The 18,955-nt window shown below is 39.7% G+C and overlaps 1 protein-coding gene across 3 annotated transcripts in view; it reads left to right on the top strand.

Annotated features, from left to right (window-relative positions):
• The window catches only part of CARMIL1 (capping protein regulator and myosin 1 linker 1), a 302,688-nt gene that overhangs the window by 216,533 nt on the left and 67,200 nt on the right, over nt 1-18,955 (top strand). For all 3 annotated transcript variants that reach the window (XM_043908357.1, XM_043908356.1, XM_043908358.1), the window contains exons 21-24: nt 908-1,080; nt 2,647-2,715; nt 5,556-5,649; nt 11,976-12,074. In XM_043908357.1, the coding sequence (XP_043764292.1) occupies nt 908-1,080; nt 2,647-2,715; nt 5,556-5,649; nt 11,976-12,074 (435 nt within the window). The remainder of the gene's footprint in view (nt 1-907; nt 1,081-2,646; nt 2,716-5,555; nt 5,650-11,975; nt 12,075-18,955) is intronic.

The raw sequence follows: 18,955 nt of genomic DNA, 5'->3' as shown, positions 1-18,955 counted from the left end.
TTCTTGCCTGGAGAATCCCACAGACAGAAGAGCCTGGCGGGCTATAGTCCATAGAGTCACAAAGAGTTGGACACGACTGAAGTGATTTAGCATGCATAATAATACCTAAGTATTGGATTATTGGGTTGATTAAATGAGTAAACACAAGTAAAAAGCTTAAATAGTCATTAATCATAGTAAACATTCAATGAATGTCAGCTATTACTGATCCTGGCTGGATTTTATTTTACATTTACTACTACTTGTAATTTAGTACCAGTATTCCTCTATTGGGCTTCCCAGGTGATGCTAGTGGTAAAGGACCTGCCTGCCAGTGCAGGAGACATAAGAGATGCAGGTTCGATCCCCGGTTTGGGTAGATCCCTTGGAGGAGGGCATGGCAACTCACTCCAGTATTCTTGCCTGGAGAGTGCCGTTGACTGAAGAGACTGGTGAGCTACAGTCCACAGGATTGGAAGGGGTCAGACACGACTGAAGTGACTTAGCACGCATGCATCATTCCTCTACTAGTATTTTAAGATGTCATTTTACCTTGTCTAGAAATAAAATGGATCAAAAAGGATAGTGTTGCCATACTGAAGCACAGACATTTTTGTGCAGTATTTTTATTTCTTCCCATCCTCCACTTCAAAAGAGCTGGCATCTGCCACTCTGGGTATCTTTCCACAGCTTCCCTTAGAGGAGAGGTGGGTGATATTCAGCATTGACACAATCTCTTCATGTTTGACTCCCAAAGTCCAGAACCCTTGGATCCCATTCACTAGTGCCTTTTAGCCGGAAGTTTCCAAAGTTTCCACCTTGGGCTTGTCAGTAGGTCCCGCCCTGATGGTTTTCCATGAAGCAGGGCCCCTGAGCAGTGGCAGCTCTGATGTGACCATGTGAGTGGTATCTGGTGTTGCTTCCACAGCCTCTGCAGTCCTTGTCCCTGGCTGACTCGAAACTCAAGACCGGGGTCACCATCATCATCAACGCCCTGGGTAGCAACACCTCCCTGACCAAAGTGGACATCAGTGGGAATGGCATGGGGGACATGGGGGCGAAGATGCTGGCCAAAGCGCTGCAGATCAACACCAAGCTCAGGTATGCAGGCCGGGCCCCCGGCCCCGAGGGGTGGATGCTGGTTCTCAGGAGGGCCTGGAGGGGAGTCTGACCCGCAGGCGTTGGGGACCTGCTGTGTCCGTGTGAGTTTCTAAGGAGGCCAGCTGGGGAGCAGAGGTGACAGCTTCAAGTCTTCTGTCAAAATATAGAGGAGAGTGTTCCCAAATTTAGACACAGTCGTTCCTTCACACTGCTCTCTTCAAGATTTCCATTGTGAGGCGAATCCAACTGAGAACCATTGCAGTTTCCTGTTTCACAGAAGCATTGACAGCTGACAGATGTGTTGGGAGAGGAGGGGCTTGGGGACAGTGCCAAACATGCAGAGCTGGGAAGACCGGAGGAATTACACCAGGGGCTTCCCGTATTGGTTGTGAGCCCAGCGTCTTATCTTCCCTTCCCACTCCTGCCGACATAAAGACCTAAAACCCAAGGGATCCAGGAAGTCCACTGGGTCAAAGGTAGGTTCATCCTGGAAGCCAGCTCATCTGTTCATTGGTTGTCATCTGTAGTACTTCCCAGGCCTGGCTTTTCTTAAGGATAAGCCATGCGGTAGCCACTTCTCTTAGGGACCAGTAATGTGGTAACCGTATTACCATCCATCATTTGGAGATTTGGCTGCTACCTAGCCCAGCAGTCTGGTGAAAGAAGAGTTGTTAATTCACACTGTTCCTCAAGGGCTCTTTCTTGCTGTTTCCGTGGCTCTCTGGTATAAGTCAGAGCCTGTACCTTCTGTCTAAATTGAAGGCAAAAGCCTCAAACTGCAGCAGTTTCTTTGAAGGCCAGTGTGCATGTGAGGAAGGTCATTGAGGTTAGGAAGAGAAAGCAATTAAAGGCTGTGAGTCTGGGAGCGTTCAGACAAATAAAAAGCCATTTCATGTGTCAGGTGCATTGACAAAGCCGAAAATACTTCTGAAGTATTCACATTCTGAAAGGAAAGTAATACTTTTCTTCCAAAATAGATTTTGTGTTTAAAAAGTAAACAACCTCCTTAGAGTACCCGAGGTTCTGCCAGCAGAGTGAACTCGATTGCTGGGACTGCTGGTCACACCACATCGGGGCAGTGATGAAACATCAGAAAATACCAGATGGTCTTTCTAAGCTGTTTAGAATAGGAAAAAAATCTCAGTATCTGAAATTCTTTATGTTGGACGTGAGACTGTGTAGCCTCTTATATAAATAGCTTCAGCCTCAGACTTCAGCACTAGGATGGTATTTGGAGAATATGTTGGGAGAATATCCGGGAAGTCAGGATTTAGGGTTTTCTGGCTGGTTGGGCATTAGGTGATATAATGGTAAGTTAATGTGTGTGCTGTTGCTTTTAAGTCGTTTTTTTTTTCCCATCCTCCTTGAGCAGAGGATGGCTTTGGAGTCTAATATTGAGGGAAATGCTCATCCTTGCTTTGTTTGAAAGAACGCTGAATGTTATTCCTAGCTCACTGTGCTAAACTACCGAGACAGTGTTGCCTATGAGAGATGTATCTGCAGTGGGAGAATCATTTCCTCTATTCCTAAGTATCTGATTGTCTTTGTGATTTGGTTTCTAAACAGGACTGTTATATGGGACAAGAACAACATTACTGCACAAGGCTTTCAGGATATAGCTGTTGCCTTGGAAAAGTAAGTTTTACGTGGGACTTCTTTCTAGAAAAACAGAAAAGAACCAGTGGTGTTTGTGTTATCTATGGGGTAATACAAGGAACAATAGATTAGCTCAGACCCAGACTGTCTGATTCTCAGTTTACTGCTCACCAGCCATGACCCCTGGGAATACATTGACTTTCTTCTGGTGTGAGTGTCTTCATCCATAAAATGAGGGTATAGATGCTCATTCTGCCAAAGTCACAAATATCATGGTGGAGGCCCACACAGAGCTTGCCTTGCTTCTTTCTCCTTATGGTTTTAAACTTATTTCCACAGGATCTTGCTTTTTTGCCCAGATGACAACTCTGAATCCAGTGGTGAAAAAAAACTGGGCTCCAGAAAACAAAGTCAAAGTGAAAGTCACTCAGTTGTGTCTGACTCTTTGCAACCCCATGGAATATACAGTCCATGGAATTCTGCAGAATACTGGAGTGGGTAGCCTTCTCCAGGGGATCTTCCCAACCCAGGGATTGAACCTAGGTCTCCTGCATTGCAGGCATATTCTTTACCAGCTGAGCCAGCAGGAAAATAAAAGTGAACTTGAAGAAGTGGCAAGGGCAAGGCTTGCTTGTCTCATTTCTCTTAAAGGCTTTTTTAATTACCTTTGTAACTAAAGTCTGCAATTATTATTTATTGTCAAATTTACTGCCCCAGTAAATTGAATGTGGAAAGAAGAATACAAACGTGGCTGGGAAAAAAAAAATGCTAGGGAAAAAAAGCTCTTTCTGAGCTTTTCAGCCTTCATATTATATTCTAATAGCAGAAATGATCAAAGCAGATGTATAGCATTAAAAACGAGAGGTTGCAAAATGTGAGATGAAAATTAGGGGCCGGGGATATAGGAGTTGGTGCCCTGGGGTGGGGAAGAGGATGCGTTTTCCCAGGTTTCCCTCCATGCACAGCCCCTTCTGTGGAGCTCTCATGCCCAATATGATGACCTGGATAAAACCCTAGGCCTGGAATTAGGAGTTCTCCATTCAGTCCCCAGTTCTGTCGCCAACAAGCCTATGATCTTGAACGAAGCATTTCACCTCACTGATTGATTTTTTTTTTATAAAGTGAGAATTCAGAGTAAATTGTCTTTAAGTACCTTCCAATTCTAAATCCTGTGGTTCTCCTTTAGCCAGAAGGTAAAAGTTGTTGCCACCTCCGGCGATCACTAAACAGGGATAAGGCAGCTTGTACCATCAGTCACCGAGGCCACCCTTCCTGGGAGCCTCCTGTGACTGCACAACCTCCTATAATTACACCTACTGCACCACAAAACCTTTGAAAGGAAACAGTTATTTACCAGTCATTGCATGTGGGTGCTAACAGCACGGCTGCCACACTAATGATGTTGCAGACTGCCAGCCAAGACCGGTCTCTGAGAAGCCGAGAGTAGGGCTCCCTGGATTACAGTCTCATATATTCTGTGGTTCAAGATGCCAATGGTGTGAAACCACATATGGTTTAAGTAAACCATGCTGGTCTGAAGCATGATGCAAAGTGGATGAGGGGAAAGAAAATCTTCAAGTGTGTCTCCCCCCCCGCCCCCCCCCCGCCCCGCCAAAAGACATATTGTCCCTTAGTTTCAGTTGTCTGGCTCCTCTTAAATCAAACAAAAGCAATTTTGCTCAAGCAAAGTTAAGGTAAAAATGAAAGTTACAGAAATAACAGCCTTGTCTTTGCTGGTTATTTTACTTTAAAGTCACCCTGTAAATTGGACTGGATGAAGAACAGTTTTTTTTTTCCCCATTATGTAGCCATCCAGATGACTGCTATTATTAAGATGACTGTTTATTTTCTTTATTATTTCTTCATTATTCATACCTGTTTTAGGAGTTAGTTGTTAATTTATTCTTCCAGTAGAAGCCATCTAACTAACCATAAGAATCACACCTCAAGTGCTGCTGAAATAAGCCAGCTGAGTGAAGCCTATGCCTCAGCTGCTAACACGTGGCCTAGAAGGTCAATATTCTGAGTGTCTTGTGGTAGAAACATATGTGTTTGGGGTGGGAAAGAGAAGGCACCCCCAGGGCTTGAGTTTGTGGTAGGGGAGCAGGTGTGGACATTCATCCAGACCCACAGTACTTTGTAACAAGGTCAGGGGCAGAGGCCAGAGTGCAGCTTCAAGTGTTCTCAAGCAAAAATGACCCACCCTTGCATTCCTGTGTCAACCGGTCGGCAGCCCTGCGGTAATAAATAGACCCAGAGTCCCACAGTTGCTTTGCCTGGGGCTCTTGGGCTGATGTGGGGTGCAGACCGCCAGGCCCTCAGAGGTCAGGGTGTTGAGCCAGGCAGGAAGGTTTCCTAAAGACAGTCACTGGTCTTGGACTTGCTTATTTAAAGGAGCCCAGAGCCTGAGCAGACTGTTATTGTGAATGCTCATGTCCTTGGCTTGGCAGGCAAATATTTTGGCTCTATTTTGGGGTTTTTCTCTACTGTTCGGGGCCTGTCATCCATCATCACGGGTGATCAAGGTACCTTCAGATCCGTTGGTGATTGAAATCCAAGTGAGTGAGTTGATCCTGGACATTTCCCCCTATTGAAAGTCCTGTCCCTGCTATAATTGAAAACCAAAAGCAAGACAACAAAACCAGTTTCCTTCAAATTCTGTCAGTTTTGCAGACAGCATGAGGAGGGCACCCGTGGTGTCGCACACATGGATAGGAAAGAGGCTGACCCTATAATCATGGGGCCTAAGATGTTCCAGTAGTTTAGAATTTTCTAAGACACTGTGGCAATTCTCTTTTCAGAGTTTTCAAAATAGACTGTGAAATTAAGGTAATAGGAAGTTATTTTTAATAAACATACCGTTTTCTCCTTTTTTCTAGGAACTACACGTTGAGATTTATGCCAATTCCTATGTACGATGCTTCTCAGGCCTTAAAAACAAACCCTGAAAAGACAGAAGAGGCTCTCCAGAAGGTACTGAAGGATCAATAGCTTAATTATAATAAATTCACATTTGAATGGAATTATGTGAATAATAATTCTGAACATATGAACAGTGCTTTGTATTTTACAAAGCTATTTTCATATTAGTTTGTACTCTTGTGACCTTGACTGGCATAATGCATGACTGGGGGAGGAATAAGATAAGAAAGATTAAAACTTGTGAACGTTAGATGGAGTGAAATAACATTCTCATAACATCAGCATGTCAGAGCTCAGGCATGGATAACTTCCTGTTTATCCTTTGGAGAATGGGTAGAAATCCATGTCAGCTAACACATCCTTCATCCTCAACAGCCTGAACCTTCCCTTCCTTCTTCATCTAGGAACAGGGTATTGTTGAGATCTCTCTTTGCCATCTTTTTCTATAAATGTGTCTGAATCCACACCCTTTCCCACTTCCTTTCTGGCAACCCCAGAGGAAGGTGGGCGCTTTCCCTTCGAAGCCCAACCATTCATGATGCCTTTGACCCCAGCATCTCTGCCCTTTGCTGGTAACTGGCCCTGTCAGTCATTCTTTCACTCTTTGATATCTTCATCCTTCTCTTTCTATGGTTATGGCTACCTTTGTATCTACTTTTAGATGTGCTCAAATACTTCCCATGTGACTCCACATTTGTTATGCTGTTATTTGGGAAATCTCGTAAATCTTTCTTCCCTCTTTGTGCTTTCGTCTGGTGGTACCACCCTCTGTTCAGTCTCCTAAGTTTGACTTCTTTTCCCCTATATCGTCTGCAGCCAATCCGTCACCAAGTTTACTAACTGTGTAGCATAAATCTCTTCACTTACTCTCCTTCCCTCTATTCCTGTAACAGATGCTTTTGTTCCAGCCTCATCTTCTCTCACCAGGATGGTTACATCCTTTTGTCAGTTTTCCATGCCACAGTCAAAAGTAGCCATCTTTCTTCTTGGTGATTTTGATCAGACTAAAACCTTCAATCCAGTCCTCCCCAGAGGCTTTAGGATAAAGCCTAATCTCCTTAGCTTGGCAAGAATTTCTGCCCAGGATCTGTCTCCTATTCACTGTCAATGTCATCTCTTAACCACCCCTTGGTCTTTGTTTTTCTCTACTTCAGGGAACTTGATAGAAATGCAAATTCTTGGGCCTCAGAAACTAGGGCAGGACTCAGCCATCTGTGTTTTTCTGAGCTTTCCTGATGCTTGTAACATTTGAGAATCACTGCTTGAGTCTAGATGGTACTCATGCTTACCTCACTACTGTACACGTCTGTTGAGACTGAAATCCAGGGTCAACCCATCCAAGAAGACTTCTCAGAGTCCCTTTCCCCCACTAGGTAGGTGGTTCTTCACTCGCCTTGTGACAGTGTTTTAAGTTACCTACCTCCATTTTTTTTTTTTTTTTCTCCCAGTGACTGAGCTCTTTGAAGGCAGAGCCTGCGTTGTTCATCTTGTTTTATTCTCGGAAGCTAGTGCAGTACCTGGTATGCATGCTTAGATGTTCTTGAGACGTTCAGTCAATTAAGGGAGTAAGGTTGGGAGTGGAGGAAGAGGAGGAAAGTGTGGGGTTGCGGAAGAAACCGTCTAAGATTTGTGTTCAAAAGATCCACGTCAGACTCTTCCCAGCTTTGTAAGTTCTGCAAGTACTTAGTGTTTCTGAGCTTTGGTTTCTTCATCTATATAAAAAATAAAGCTACACAATAACAGTATTTGCCTGACACTTAGGATATAGTTCATCCTGGGTGCCTGACACTATATTAAATGATTTACATAAATTAATATCTGTCAGTTTTAAAGTAAATCCATGAGTTTGGTTCTATTATATCCTCATTTTATGGATAAGAAAACTGAAAGTGTGTCTAATTTGCCTAAGGTCTCCATAAGGATCAAATGAGGTGGTGTACATGAAAAGCAGTTTGTCGACCATAGAGCAAAGTACAAATGTTAGATATCTTTATGCTTTCCTAAAGGATATTATTCAGCTTATAACAGAAGACATATTCTATAGAGATGAGGTTTCTGATTTCAGATTAGACATGCAGAGTTTGCAAGTCATCTTTCCCATTCTCACAACAAGAAAAAAGCTTAACAAACAGAAAATGAGTGACTTTTCTTAGATCTGCCAGAGAATTGAGGTGACACTGCAAACTGTCACCCCGGAAATGGTTATACAGAAAATCAAAGCTGGGATCAGCTTACCGGGAGCAGAAGCTAGTGGAGCCAGTAACTCAGAGGAATGCTTAAACAGCAGTTGATGAATTGTTGCAGGCTTAGTGTGGACTAATTTGAGAGCTAAAAACTCTTAGAGGCTCAGTCTTAGGTAGGCTCTGACCCTTGCCTGGGTTTTAGTTATAAGAACCCCAACATGTTGTCACAATGAAGATTGGAGAATAATTCGCTCCTGTTTCTGGCAGGGGGACGGGAAAAGGGAACCATTTTGAAATACACTCAGAACATGCTATCCTCTGTAACAAAAGCCAACCCTCAAGAGAAACTATCCTATGAGAGCCTTACCTGACCTAGTGGAAGGCAGACCACTGTATCCCCTTCCAGCCTTTTGTTTCACATAAGGAAGGGGGAAAAAAAAGAGGGCAAAAAATGCGTCTAAAGGTAACAGTCCAGGGACCTAGTTTTTTTTTTTTTTTTTTTTTAAGGCCTAAATTTAATCTTAAGATTATAGAATGTTTCCCCTCCCTATTACATTACATCACACATCAACTATATTAACAGTGAATTACAACTGAGCAAAGCTGTAAGACACTATTTAAGAAGGCATTTCTAGGGAAACCCCAAAATAGCAGGAGAGACGTAAACAGGTGGATAGAAGAACTTAAAGCCCCTGACATACACAGTTATAGCAGACATTCAACATAATCCAGTTTCTAGCTGGATGAACATAAAAACTTCACATTAAAAGACTGATGACCTCAGTGCCTATTACTAGATACATCATATCTGGCTTTCAACAAAGAAGTACAAGGCATGCTAAAAGACAGGAAAAAACTCAGTGTAAGGAGCCAAAGCAAATATCAGAACCAGACTCAGATATGACACAGAGTTTGAAATTATCAGGCAGGTCATTAAAACAATTATAATCAAATATGTTAAGGGCTTTAATGGAAAAAGTAAAAAAAACATGCAAGAACAGATAGGTACTAAAAGCAGAGAGAAACTAAGAAAAAAATTAAGGAAGTGCTAGAAGACAGAAATGCTGTAACAAACAAAAAAGTGCCTTTAATTAGCTCATCAGTGGGCTGGAGACAGTGGAGGAAAGAATTATTGAATTTGAGGATATGTCAGTAGAAACTTCCCTGAGAAAATTTTGCCAAACATATTTTTTTCTAAAATATTCCCTCCAGATTGAAATGCAAAAAAGAAAAATAGAATAGGAGGAAAAAAGAACAGAATATCCTAGAACTGTGGGAAAAATTACAAAACATTGAATAGCCTTGTAATGGGAATATCAGAAGGAGAAGAAAGAGAAAGAAACAGAAGAAATAATAACTGAGAATTTTCTGAAATGACAGAAACCAAACCACAGATCCAGGGAACTCGGAGAACACCAAGCAAGATAAATACTGCTTCCCCCCCAAATCAACATGTAAATAAGCACATCATATTCAAACTGCTGAAAATCAAATCAAGGAGAAAATGTTGAAGGAGGACAGGGGAAAATGCTTCTTGCATATTGAGAAAGAAGGACAAGAATTATATCAGACTTTGAGTCAGAAATCATGCAAACAAGAAGAAAATAGAGTGAAATATTAAAGTATTTAGGGAAAAAACCCCAGCAGACTAGAATTCTGCATCTAGCAAAATATTCCTTCAAAAATAAGAAATAAAGACTTTCTAAGTGGTGTTACAAGGGATGAAAGGGAGAAATTGGCAGTACTGTCATTAATGTATCTGTACTACTTGTGAAATGGACAGCCTCGGGGTTAATCTGAGTATAACTTACAATTGGCTCACCTTATCTACATCTATGGACTCAACCAGCCATGGACCGTGTAGTGCCGTAGTATTTACTATTGAAAGATATCTGCTTACAAGCATACCTGTGCAGTTCAAACCCGTGTTGTTCAAGTGGCAATTCTAGTGTTATTTGAAAGAAGAGTTGAATTAATTGTAAATGTATTTTGCAGACACTAGGGCAACCACTAAAATATTTATAAATCTCTAAGAAAGGAGAAAAAAGTGAATCATATATAATGCTTAAAATCAGGGAAGGCAGAAAAGGAGAGGATGAAAAAAGAAAGAACAGAGTATTCAAATATGTTAATTATAAAATTTGTGTTTTTTAAATGAAAATTGTTGACTTTAAAGCTCATATTTATTGTTTTCTTTTCCTATAGTATTTACTATGCTTTTATATATTCCAGTTTTCATTGTCACAGAACCCTGTCCTCTTGCCCTTTAATTTTAATCTACTGAAGAGCAATATTGTGATTCTGTATTCAGTCTTTATTATTTTAAAATATAAGATTCCTTTATTAAAACACATTGTTTTCTGCCTATGTGCTGCTGTTTTCAGCAGTGAGACTGAGGATGTCTAACGGGGTCTAGACTGTCTCCCAGGTCACTGCTGCCCAGGGGTATTGGCGATGTGATAATGACACTCTTGGCTCTTCCCCTTGCCATTTGACCTGAGTCAAGCCCCTGTCCTGTCCTGGTTCTCTGCCTTGGCCCCTAAAAGTGCATAGAAGGAAAATTTACTCTGTTAATTCAAGATGCAAATACCTTTCAGTGGTGATGTGTACATGACTGTTTTTAAAGACACTTAGCATTGTCTTTCTTCTCTCCCTGTACTAGCTTTTAGAAATAAGCTTAGAATGTTAATTTTTTTTCTAAAATATCCCCTCCAGGCCCAGTCTGTGAAGCACGGTTGGTGCACCCGGGGCAGTCCTGGAAATGCGTGGGCCCGCCTCGGGTGCACTGCCTGTATGTGAGCGGAGCCTCCTGCGTAAACAAGCTGCTCTCAGAACTGGCCCATGGCCAGGGCTCAATGAGGCCAAATGTTGAACAAATAACAAAGCAGAAGTACCCCAAACTGGGGGGCAATGTGTGTCTGCCAATTTCAGGCAAGAATCTTCTTTTAGCAAAGACATTCTACCTTGATGGTAATGTCACCTTGGAAAGAGATGACTTCTTGGGAAGCAGCAAGAGAAAATTAACGTAATATAATGTCATGGTATTAACGTGTCACTCTAATGATGCTCCAGTTCAGGGATTTTTTTGTTTTTTTTAATTTCTTCATTTATGTTTAGTAAAATGGTACATTTTGCTCTGCTTTGTAGTTTCCAGGGATGATAGTAGTCTGTTTTAATTGTTCCTAATTGGTATTAAATAGTAGTTATTTTAGCATATGCAAAATTAAAATGAAAATGGAATAATGCTGAAAGCCTCATAGTTATTAGAAGTTCTTAGGGAACTATAGTGACAAATTAGAAGCCAAATGCTTAAGTTGCATTAATAAGACAAATAAAAGCAACAACTTAAAAAAATAGATGGCATACTTAGTCATCTCAGATCATTCTTTAAAAAAAGACCTTAATAGGTATTCATCATCCCCAATAGTTTATCCTACATTTTTTGCCCAATGTGTATATTGTTCTTCTTAAATACTTTATTCCAATCTAGTTATCATTTATATTTTTGAGTTTTTCATAAAAGATTGTCTATGTATAAAAATATAGATTGTCAAGTAACTTTAAGACTTTTCATTTTCTGTAGGAATCCATTTTCTAATTTTTGATAATTTTGCTAAAATCATTCCTATTTTTAAAAATATGTGTAAACCTGGTAGATTAAGGCAATTAGTGTATAGCTTTGAGATGGACCAACCTGTATCCTTCCAATTTTGTACCTATTTTTTCCTTTAAAGAATTTTCTGAATGTTGGTGGATTCTACCCCTGGAATAAGGCCAAGTGGTTCAGAAAGGACCACCCATACTCTCTAAGGGTACTTATTTAGCTTCTGAACTGTTATTGGTTAAAAATTTGTGAGCGAAAAAGATTACGATCATGTGCAGGAAAGTGATGAAAAGGCAGTAAATTGGGTGTCTAACCCTGCAGGCCGTTAAACATTTGCTCGTCTTTGTCAACTACTGAGTTACATAAAAATCACCCCTGTTACCTGCAAGTGAAATTTCTCACTAAGAACACCTGTCATGCATCTGATATTCCATTCCCCCATCTCGTACATTCTGTGGGGTCAGGGCCCTGGCAGGATGTGTAAATCAGTTGCTTGGGTCTTCACTTCAGCAGCTGGCTGTTTCACTGATGACTTTACTCTCTGCTGAGTTGACACATGTTCTTGAGAGAGACCTGTGCTTAATTTCCAGATAGAAAACTATCTGCTCCGGAATCACGAGACTAGAAAATACCTTCAAGAGCAGGCCTATCGCCTCCAGCAGGGCATTGTCACCAGCACCACACAGCAGGTAAGAGGGGACGAGTCTTCTCCCAGCGCCAGTCCTTCCTCCTGCTTATGCTGAGCTGACCCTTCTAAGAGCCAGAGACCAAGGATTTCTATCGTTTGAGTCATTTCCCACGGGACAGTAAGAACCCATTTCTGAAAATGACAACAAATGTAAGTAGAGTTTGGGGGAAGATGCAGAGGGAGGAAAATGGAGGTTAATTCTTACACTAAATATTACAGTTTTCATTGTTGATGATTTTGTGCTTTTTAAGACTGTCAGTAAGGTGATGTTCAGTTGCTAAGTTATGGACATGATGACTCTGTGACCCCATGGACTGCAGCATGCCAGGCTCCTCTGTCCTCCACTATCTTCCAGAGTTTGCTCAAATTCATGTCCACTGAGTCGGTGATGCTATCTGACCATCTCATCCTCTGCCCCCTCCTTCTTCTTTTGCCTTTAATCTTTCCCAGCATCAAAGTATTTTCCAGTGAGTCAACTTTTCACATCAGGTGGCCAAAGTATTGAAGCTTAACTTCAGCTATAGTCCTTCCAATGAATATTCAGGGTTCATTTCCTTTAGGATTGACTGGTTTGATCTCCTTGCAGTAAGATGTGATTTACATTTATATATAACTATTAGGAACCCTAGATTACAGATGATAAAATCTGAAGGTAATCAGATTTAATACTTTGGAGACCTTCTGTTCTGTTTCTTCTACTCCATTTCACTTCTCTGAGTAGGAAAGAAATTCCCAAATTCTTCTGAATAATTTAGAATTTGTTGAATATTCATGAACACTTAACTGCTGAAGAGAAACTAACGTGTTCTTTTCTTTTACTTCATTCCTTTTCTCTCTACTCAACTTTTAAAAAGCATGGAATATTTTCCTCCAAAAACATAGCCAAACCCAAGGATCATAAAATATTTGAGGAAAATCTATATGATGTCAAAGAAAGAAGATACACCAAAGAACTGAGCTCAGATGGTTCAAAGTAGGGCAGAGAACTTAAAAAAATTTTTTTTAATTTAATAACTTCAGTGGGACTTTAGAGAATATTATATCCATAAAATAGGAATTAGTATGAAAAGGAGTAATCGGAGGACAGGAAACAATGCTTAGCAATTGAAAATACGGAAACTGTAATATAGAATTAAGTTAACTGATAGGGCACAAATTAAGCTAATTCTTTGGTAGAAAACAGGGAAAATCTTTATAACATGCAATAAGACAGATGAAAAATATGAGAGAAAAGTAAGTCAAAATAGTGAATAGATTAAACATGACCGATAGCCTTCTAATTGGAACTCCAGAGGTTAAAAAGAAACATCATAGAAAAAGTTAAAAGAGTAAAAATAATAGAAAAGCATTTCATATGAATGTTGGAGTTGATATAACCTATTGAAATTGATCTGGAGGAATGAGTAAAGGACCATACTTGGTCAGAACACTTAGAATAAAGAAAAAAAAAAAAACACCATCTTAAAGAGTTCCAGAGAGAATACACAGGTCATCTTACAAGAGAACTATCCTAGGAACAAATGAGGTTCAGCCATTTTATCAGAGTGAGGGCAGAGTAAAATTATATTTGGACAGGGAATCAGAAGTTTTATCCCCAATATTCCATATGAAAAATTGATTTTTTGAGGAAATTCTCCAGCAAAACAGAAGAAAGTATCAGTTCAGTTCAATCGCTTAGTCATGTACACCTCTTTGCGACCCCGTGGACTGCAGCGCACCAGGTCTCCCTGTCCATCACCAACTCCCAGAGCTTACTCAAACTCAACGTCCATCAAGTTGATGATGCCATTCAACCATCTCATCCTCTGTCGTCCCCTTCTTCTCCCGCCTTCAATCTTTCCCAGCATCAGGGTCTTTCCCAATGAGTCAGTTCTTCGCTTCAGGTGGCCAAAGTATTGGAATTTCAGCGTCAGTCCTTCCAATGAATATTCAGGACTGATTTCCTTTAGGATGGACTGGTTTGATCTCCTGGCAGTCCAGGGGACTCTCAGGAGTCTTGTCCAATACCATAATTCAAAACCATCAGTTCTTCGGTGCTCAGCTTTCTTTATAGTCCAACTCTTACATCCATATATGACTACTGGAAAAACCATAGCTTTGACTAGGTGGACCTTTGTTGGCAGAGTAATGTCTCTGCTTTTTAATATGCTCTTTAGGTTGGTCATAGCTTTTCTTCCAAGGAGCAAGCGTCTTTTTAATTTCATGGCTGCAGTCACCATCTACAGTGATTTTGGAGCCCAAGAAAAGAAAGTCTGTCACTATTTCCATTGCTTCCCCATCTATTTGCCATGAAGTGATGGGATCAGATGCCATGATAATTGTTTTTTGAATGTTGAGTTTTAAGTCAGCTGTTTCACTCTCCTCTTTCACTTTCATCAAGAGGCTCATGGCTTTCTGCCATAAGGGTGGTATCATCTGCATATCTGAGGTTATTTATATTTCTCCTGGCAATCTTGATTCCAGCTTGTGCTTCATCGAGCCCAGCATTTTGCATGATATACTCTCCATATAAGTTAAATAAGCAAGGTGATAATATACAGTTTTGACATTTGAAACCATACAGCCCAATTTGAAACCAGTCCATTGTTCCATGTCTGGTTCTAACTGTTGCTTCTTGACCTGCATACAGATTTGTCAGGAGGCAGGTAAGGTGGTCTGGTATTCCCATCTCTTGAAGAATTTTCCACAGTTTGTTGTGATCTACATAGTCAAAGGCTTGGCATAATCGATAAGGCAGAAGTAGATGTTTTTCTGGAATTCTCTTGCTTTTTCTATGATCCAATGTATGTTGGCAATTTGATCTCTGGCTCCTCTGCCTTTTCTAAATCCAACTTGAACATCTGAAAGTTCACCGTTCATATACCATTGAAGCCTGGCTTGGAGAATTTTGAGCATTACTTTGCAAGTGTGTGAGATGAGTGCAATTGTGTAGTAGTTTGAACATTCTTTGGCATTGTCCTTCTCTGGGATTGGAATGAAAACTGACCTTTTCCAGTCCTGTGGCCACTGCTGAGTTTTCCAAATTTGCTGGCATATTGAATACAGCACTTTCACAGCATCATCTTTTAGGATTGAAATAGCTCAACTGGAATTCCATCACATCCACTGGCTTTATTTATAGTGATGCTTCCTTAGGCCCACTTGTCTTTGCATTCCAGGATGTCTGGCTCTAGTTAAGTGATCACACCATCATGGTTATCTGGGTCATTAAGATCTTTTTTGGAAAGAAAGTATACAATATGAGATATAAATAAGAAACTGTGCCAGAAATGAAATCATCGAAGTTATAAAACCTGAAAGAAAACTTTAAAAAATTGCCACTTTGGGGCAATCTGCTTTGAGCTGCAGAATTAAAAGATATGCTGTTACATTTATTCCTCTATGAATTCCATAATCATAATTCTGTACTGTGCATTTTAGTGGATTTAAAATTTTAATATCAACTTAGACAAGAAGGGAACACCTAATTATTATTATACTAAAATATGTAAATGCTGGAAATCTTAATGTAAAAATAATGAAACTAAAGTTAGGTGTTGAAGAGGGAGAAAGATGAGTCGAGTATAAGTATACTAAAGTTTTACTTTTTGTTTTACTTTTTATTTATAAGTATACTAAAGTTTTACTTTTAGGATAGTCCTCTCTAATTCGTCAAAAGTCAGAAATACAGATGTAAATCTGCTGTTTAAAATGGAAGTCACCAAAATAACTTAAAAGCAGAGGGTTTTAAAAATTGTTTATTTCAAAAATGTTCATTTCAGTAGATTGAGAGGAACCAACTGGTAGGAAAAGTTTTATTACTTGACTACTTTTTATGGTTTATTCTATTTTCTTACCTGTACAAATGTCATTTTAATTTTTGCAGTGTCTTTGGTTTTGGCATCAGGGTAATGCTAGTCTCAGAGAATGACTTCAGAAGTATTTCTCCTCAACTCTTGGGAATACTTTAAGAAGGATAAGTGTTCTGTCTTCTTTCAGTGTTTAGTAGAATTCACATGTGAAGCCATCTGCTCCTGGACTTTTGTTTGTTGGGAGGTTTTGATTTTTTTTAATTGCTCATTTAATTTCATTACTGGTAATTGGTCTGTTCATATTTTTTATTTCTTAATGATTCAGTCTTGGGAGAGTGTATGTTTCTAAAAATTTAGTTCTTCTAGACTGTCCATTTTATTTGTGTATATTTGTTGTTGTTAAGTCATGTGCGACTCTTTACAATGCCCCCGTGGGTTATAGTCCACCAGGCTCCTCTGTTCATGGAATTTCCCAGACAAGAATACTGAAGTGGGTTGCCATTTCCTTCTCCAGGGAATCTTCCTGACCCAGAGTTCAAACCTGTGTTTCCTGCATTGGCAGCTGCATTCTTTACCATGGAATCACTTGGGAAGCCTGTATTTGTTTGTTGTAATCTCTCAGTGTCAGACTTTTTTTTGGGGGCTCCAAAATCACTGCAGATGGTGATTGCAGCCATGAAATTAAGACGCTTACTCCTTGGAAGGAAAGTTATGACCAACCTATTAGCATATTAAAAAGCAGGGACATTACTTTCTACCAAAGGTCCGTCTGGTCAAGGCTATGGTTTTTCCAGTGGTCATGTCTGGATGTGAGAGTTGGACTGTGAAGAAAGCTGAGCGCTGAAAACTTGATGCTTTTGAACTGTGGTGTTGGAGAAACTCTTGAGAGTCCCTTGGACTGCCAGGAGATCAAACCAGTCCATCCTAAAGGAGATCAGTCCTGGGTGTTCATTGGAAGGATTGATGCTGAAGCTGAAACTCCAATACTTTGGCCACCTCATGCGAAGAGTTGACTCATTGGAAAAGATCCTGATGCTGGGAGGGGTTGGGGGCAGGAGGAGAAGGGGACAACAGAGGATGAGATGACTGGATGGCATCATCAACTCAATGGGGCATGAGTTTGAGTAAACTCCCGGAATTGGTGATGGACAGGGAGGCCTGGCGTGCTGCAATTCATGGGGTCTCAGAGAGTCGGACACGACTGAGCGACTGAACTGAACTGAACCTCTCATGACCCTTTGTATTTCTGTGATATTACTTGTAACTTCTCTTTATTTCTGATTTATTTATTTGAGCCCTCTTTCTTTTTTTCTTGATTAGTCTGGCTAAAGACTTATCAGTTTTGTTGATATTTTCAAGACAGACAACAGATATCTTTTCAACAAAGTTATTTTTAAAGAACTGCTCTTAGTTTCATTAATCTTGTCTACTTTTTTTTTTTTTTTGGTCTCTATTCCATTTATTTATGTTCTGACCTTTAGGATTTCTTTCCTTATATCGTGTTGGCCAATACTAACTTTGGTTTTGTTATTTCTCCTTTTTCTACTTTTTTTTGTGTAAAGTTAGGTAATTGAATTGACATTGTTCTTGTTTCCCAGGTTAGGTTTGTATGACTATAAACTTCCTTTTAGAACTGTTTTTGCTGTGTCCCACAGATTTTGGGTCATTGTGTTCCCATTTTCATTTGTTTGCAGTTGTTTTTCTTCTTAATTTCCTCTTTGACTTCTTCAGTCTTCCATTTGTTGTTTAGTTGCATATTGTTTAGCCTCCACATGTTTGTGGTTTTTTTTTTTTTTTTCTCCTTGTAGTTGATTTCTAGTCTTCTTACTGTTGTGGTCAGAGAAGATGCTTGATTTGATTTCAGCCTTCTTAAATATATTGAGAATTCTTTTGTGGCCCAGCCTGTGATCTATCCTGGAGAATGTTCCATGTACTCTTGAAAAGAATATGTATTCTACTGCTTTGGATAAAGAACCATTTCAATTTTTTGTTATTCCTTTTTCTTGAAAGAGAATGAAAGAAAGGTGTCCATAATAAATTTGTCATGTATGATCTTTCAAGTAGGTAAAATTATATGGATGACTTTGTATACATAGAGATTCATGAGTGTTCACCAAAATGTAAATAATGGTTATCTCAGGTGCTGTGATTAGGTTGAGTTCTATTGTCTTCACAGTTTTGTTTGAATGCTTTATAGTAAGCATGTATTATTTATATAAGGAAAGTACAGCAATACTGTCAAGAAAAACATTAATTATGAATATTAGTGAAGTAACAGGGAGTTTTGGGGAGGAAAATATTATTTTTGACCTTACCAATGCCTTAAACATCTAAATTTTTTCCTATAAGGGACTAATATTAGCTTTTAGTACTTTATGGTTTACTATTATTTCCTGGTTTTAGTGTTTAACATTAAAAGCAGTGAGAGAGCTAAAATCTTACACTTTGCCTTTGGTTCCTTTATGAGCTACCATAACACAGGCTTTCCTGAATTCAATATCTTTTTAACTTTTTCCCTCATTCACAGGGGTTTTGTTGCTCATCCAAAAAAATTACTGCTGCAACCTTTAATGCTAATTTTTAAAAGTAAGTTTCATCTTCTCAGTCGAGAGGAAATTATACACAGGAGGCATATACAGATGTTTAATTCTGTAGGGGTGACATCGCTCTGAATTATTCAAGTCATTATGTAGTAGGTATATTGCCACCTTTTCACTTTGGGGATTTCTTAGGACATGATGATTAGCAGTTTTCAGACTTTAATTGTTTCAGTCACCTTAGGAGAGATTTATCTCCTCCTTATTGAAACGTCTTATTGAAGTTTCCAGAAATAGGAACACAGAAAGAATAGGTCCTCTGTGACTACTCCTGCTAACCGCGTAGGCAGTCATCATTCCCGGGTGACACTGAAGGGATTAAAATGTGTTTTAATGAAACATTGAAGTCTCATAACAGTTCATATATTTGTTTTTGTCTCTAGTCTTTGTTTAGGAAAGACCTTCACAAGACTCAACACTGCACCTATGCTTTTGATCTCTTATTTTCATCTTATAAATGCTCTTAATCAAGAGTCAGCAAACTTCCATAAAAC

Source organism: Cervus elaphus, chromosome 7, assembly GCF_910594005.1.
Source record: "Cervus elaphus chromosome 7, mCerEla1.1, whole genome shotgun sequence".
NCBI lineage: Eukaryota > Metazoa > Chordata > Mammalia > Artiodactyla > Cervidae > Cervus > Cervus elaphus.
The sequence above is the reverse complement of the archived record's forward strand: the minus strand, read 5'-3'. Positions and strand labels throughout refer to the sequence as shown.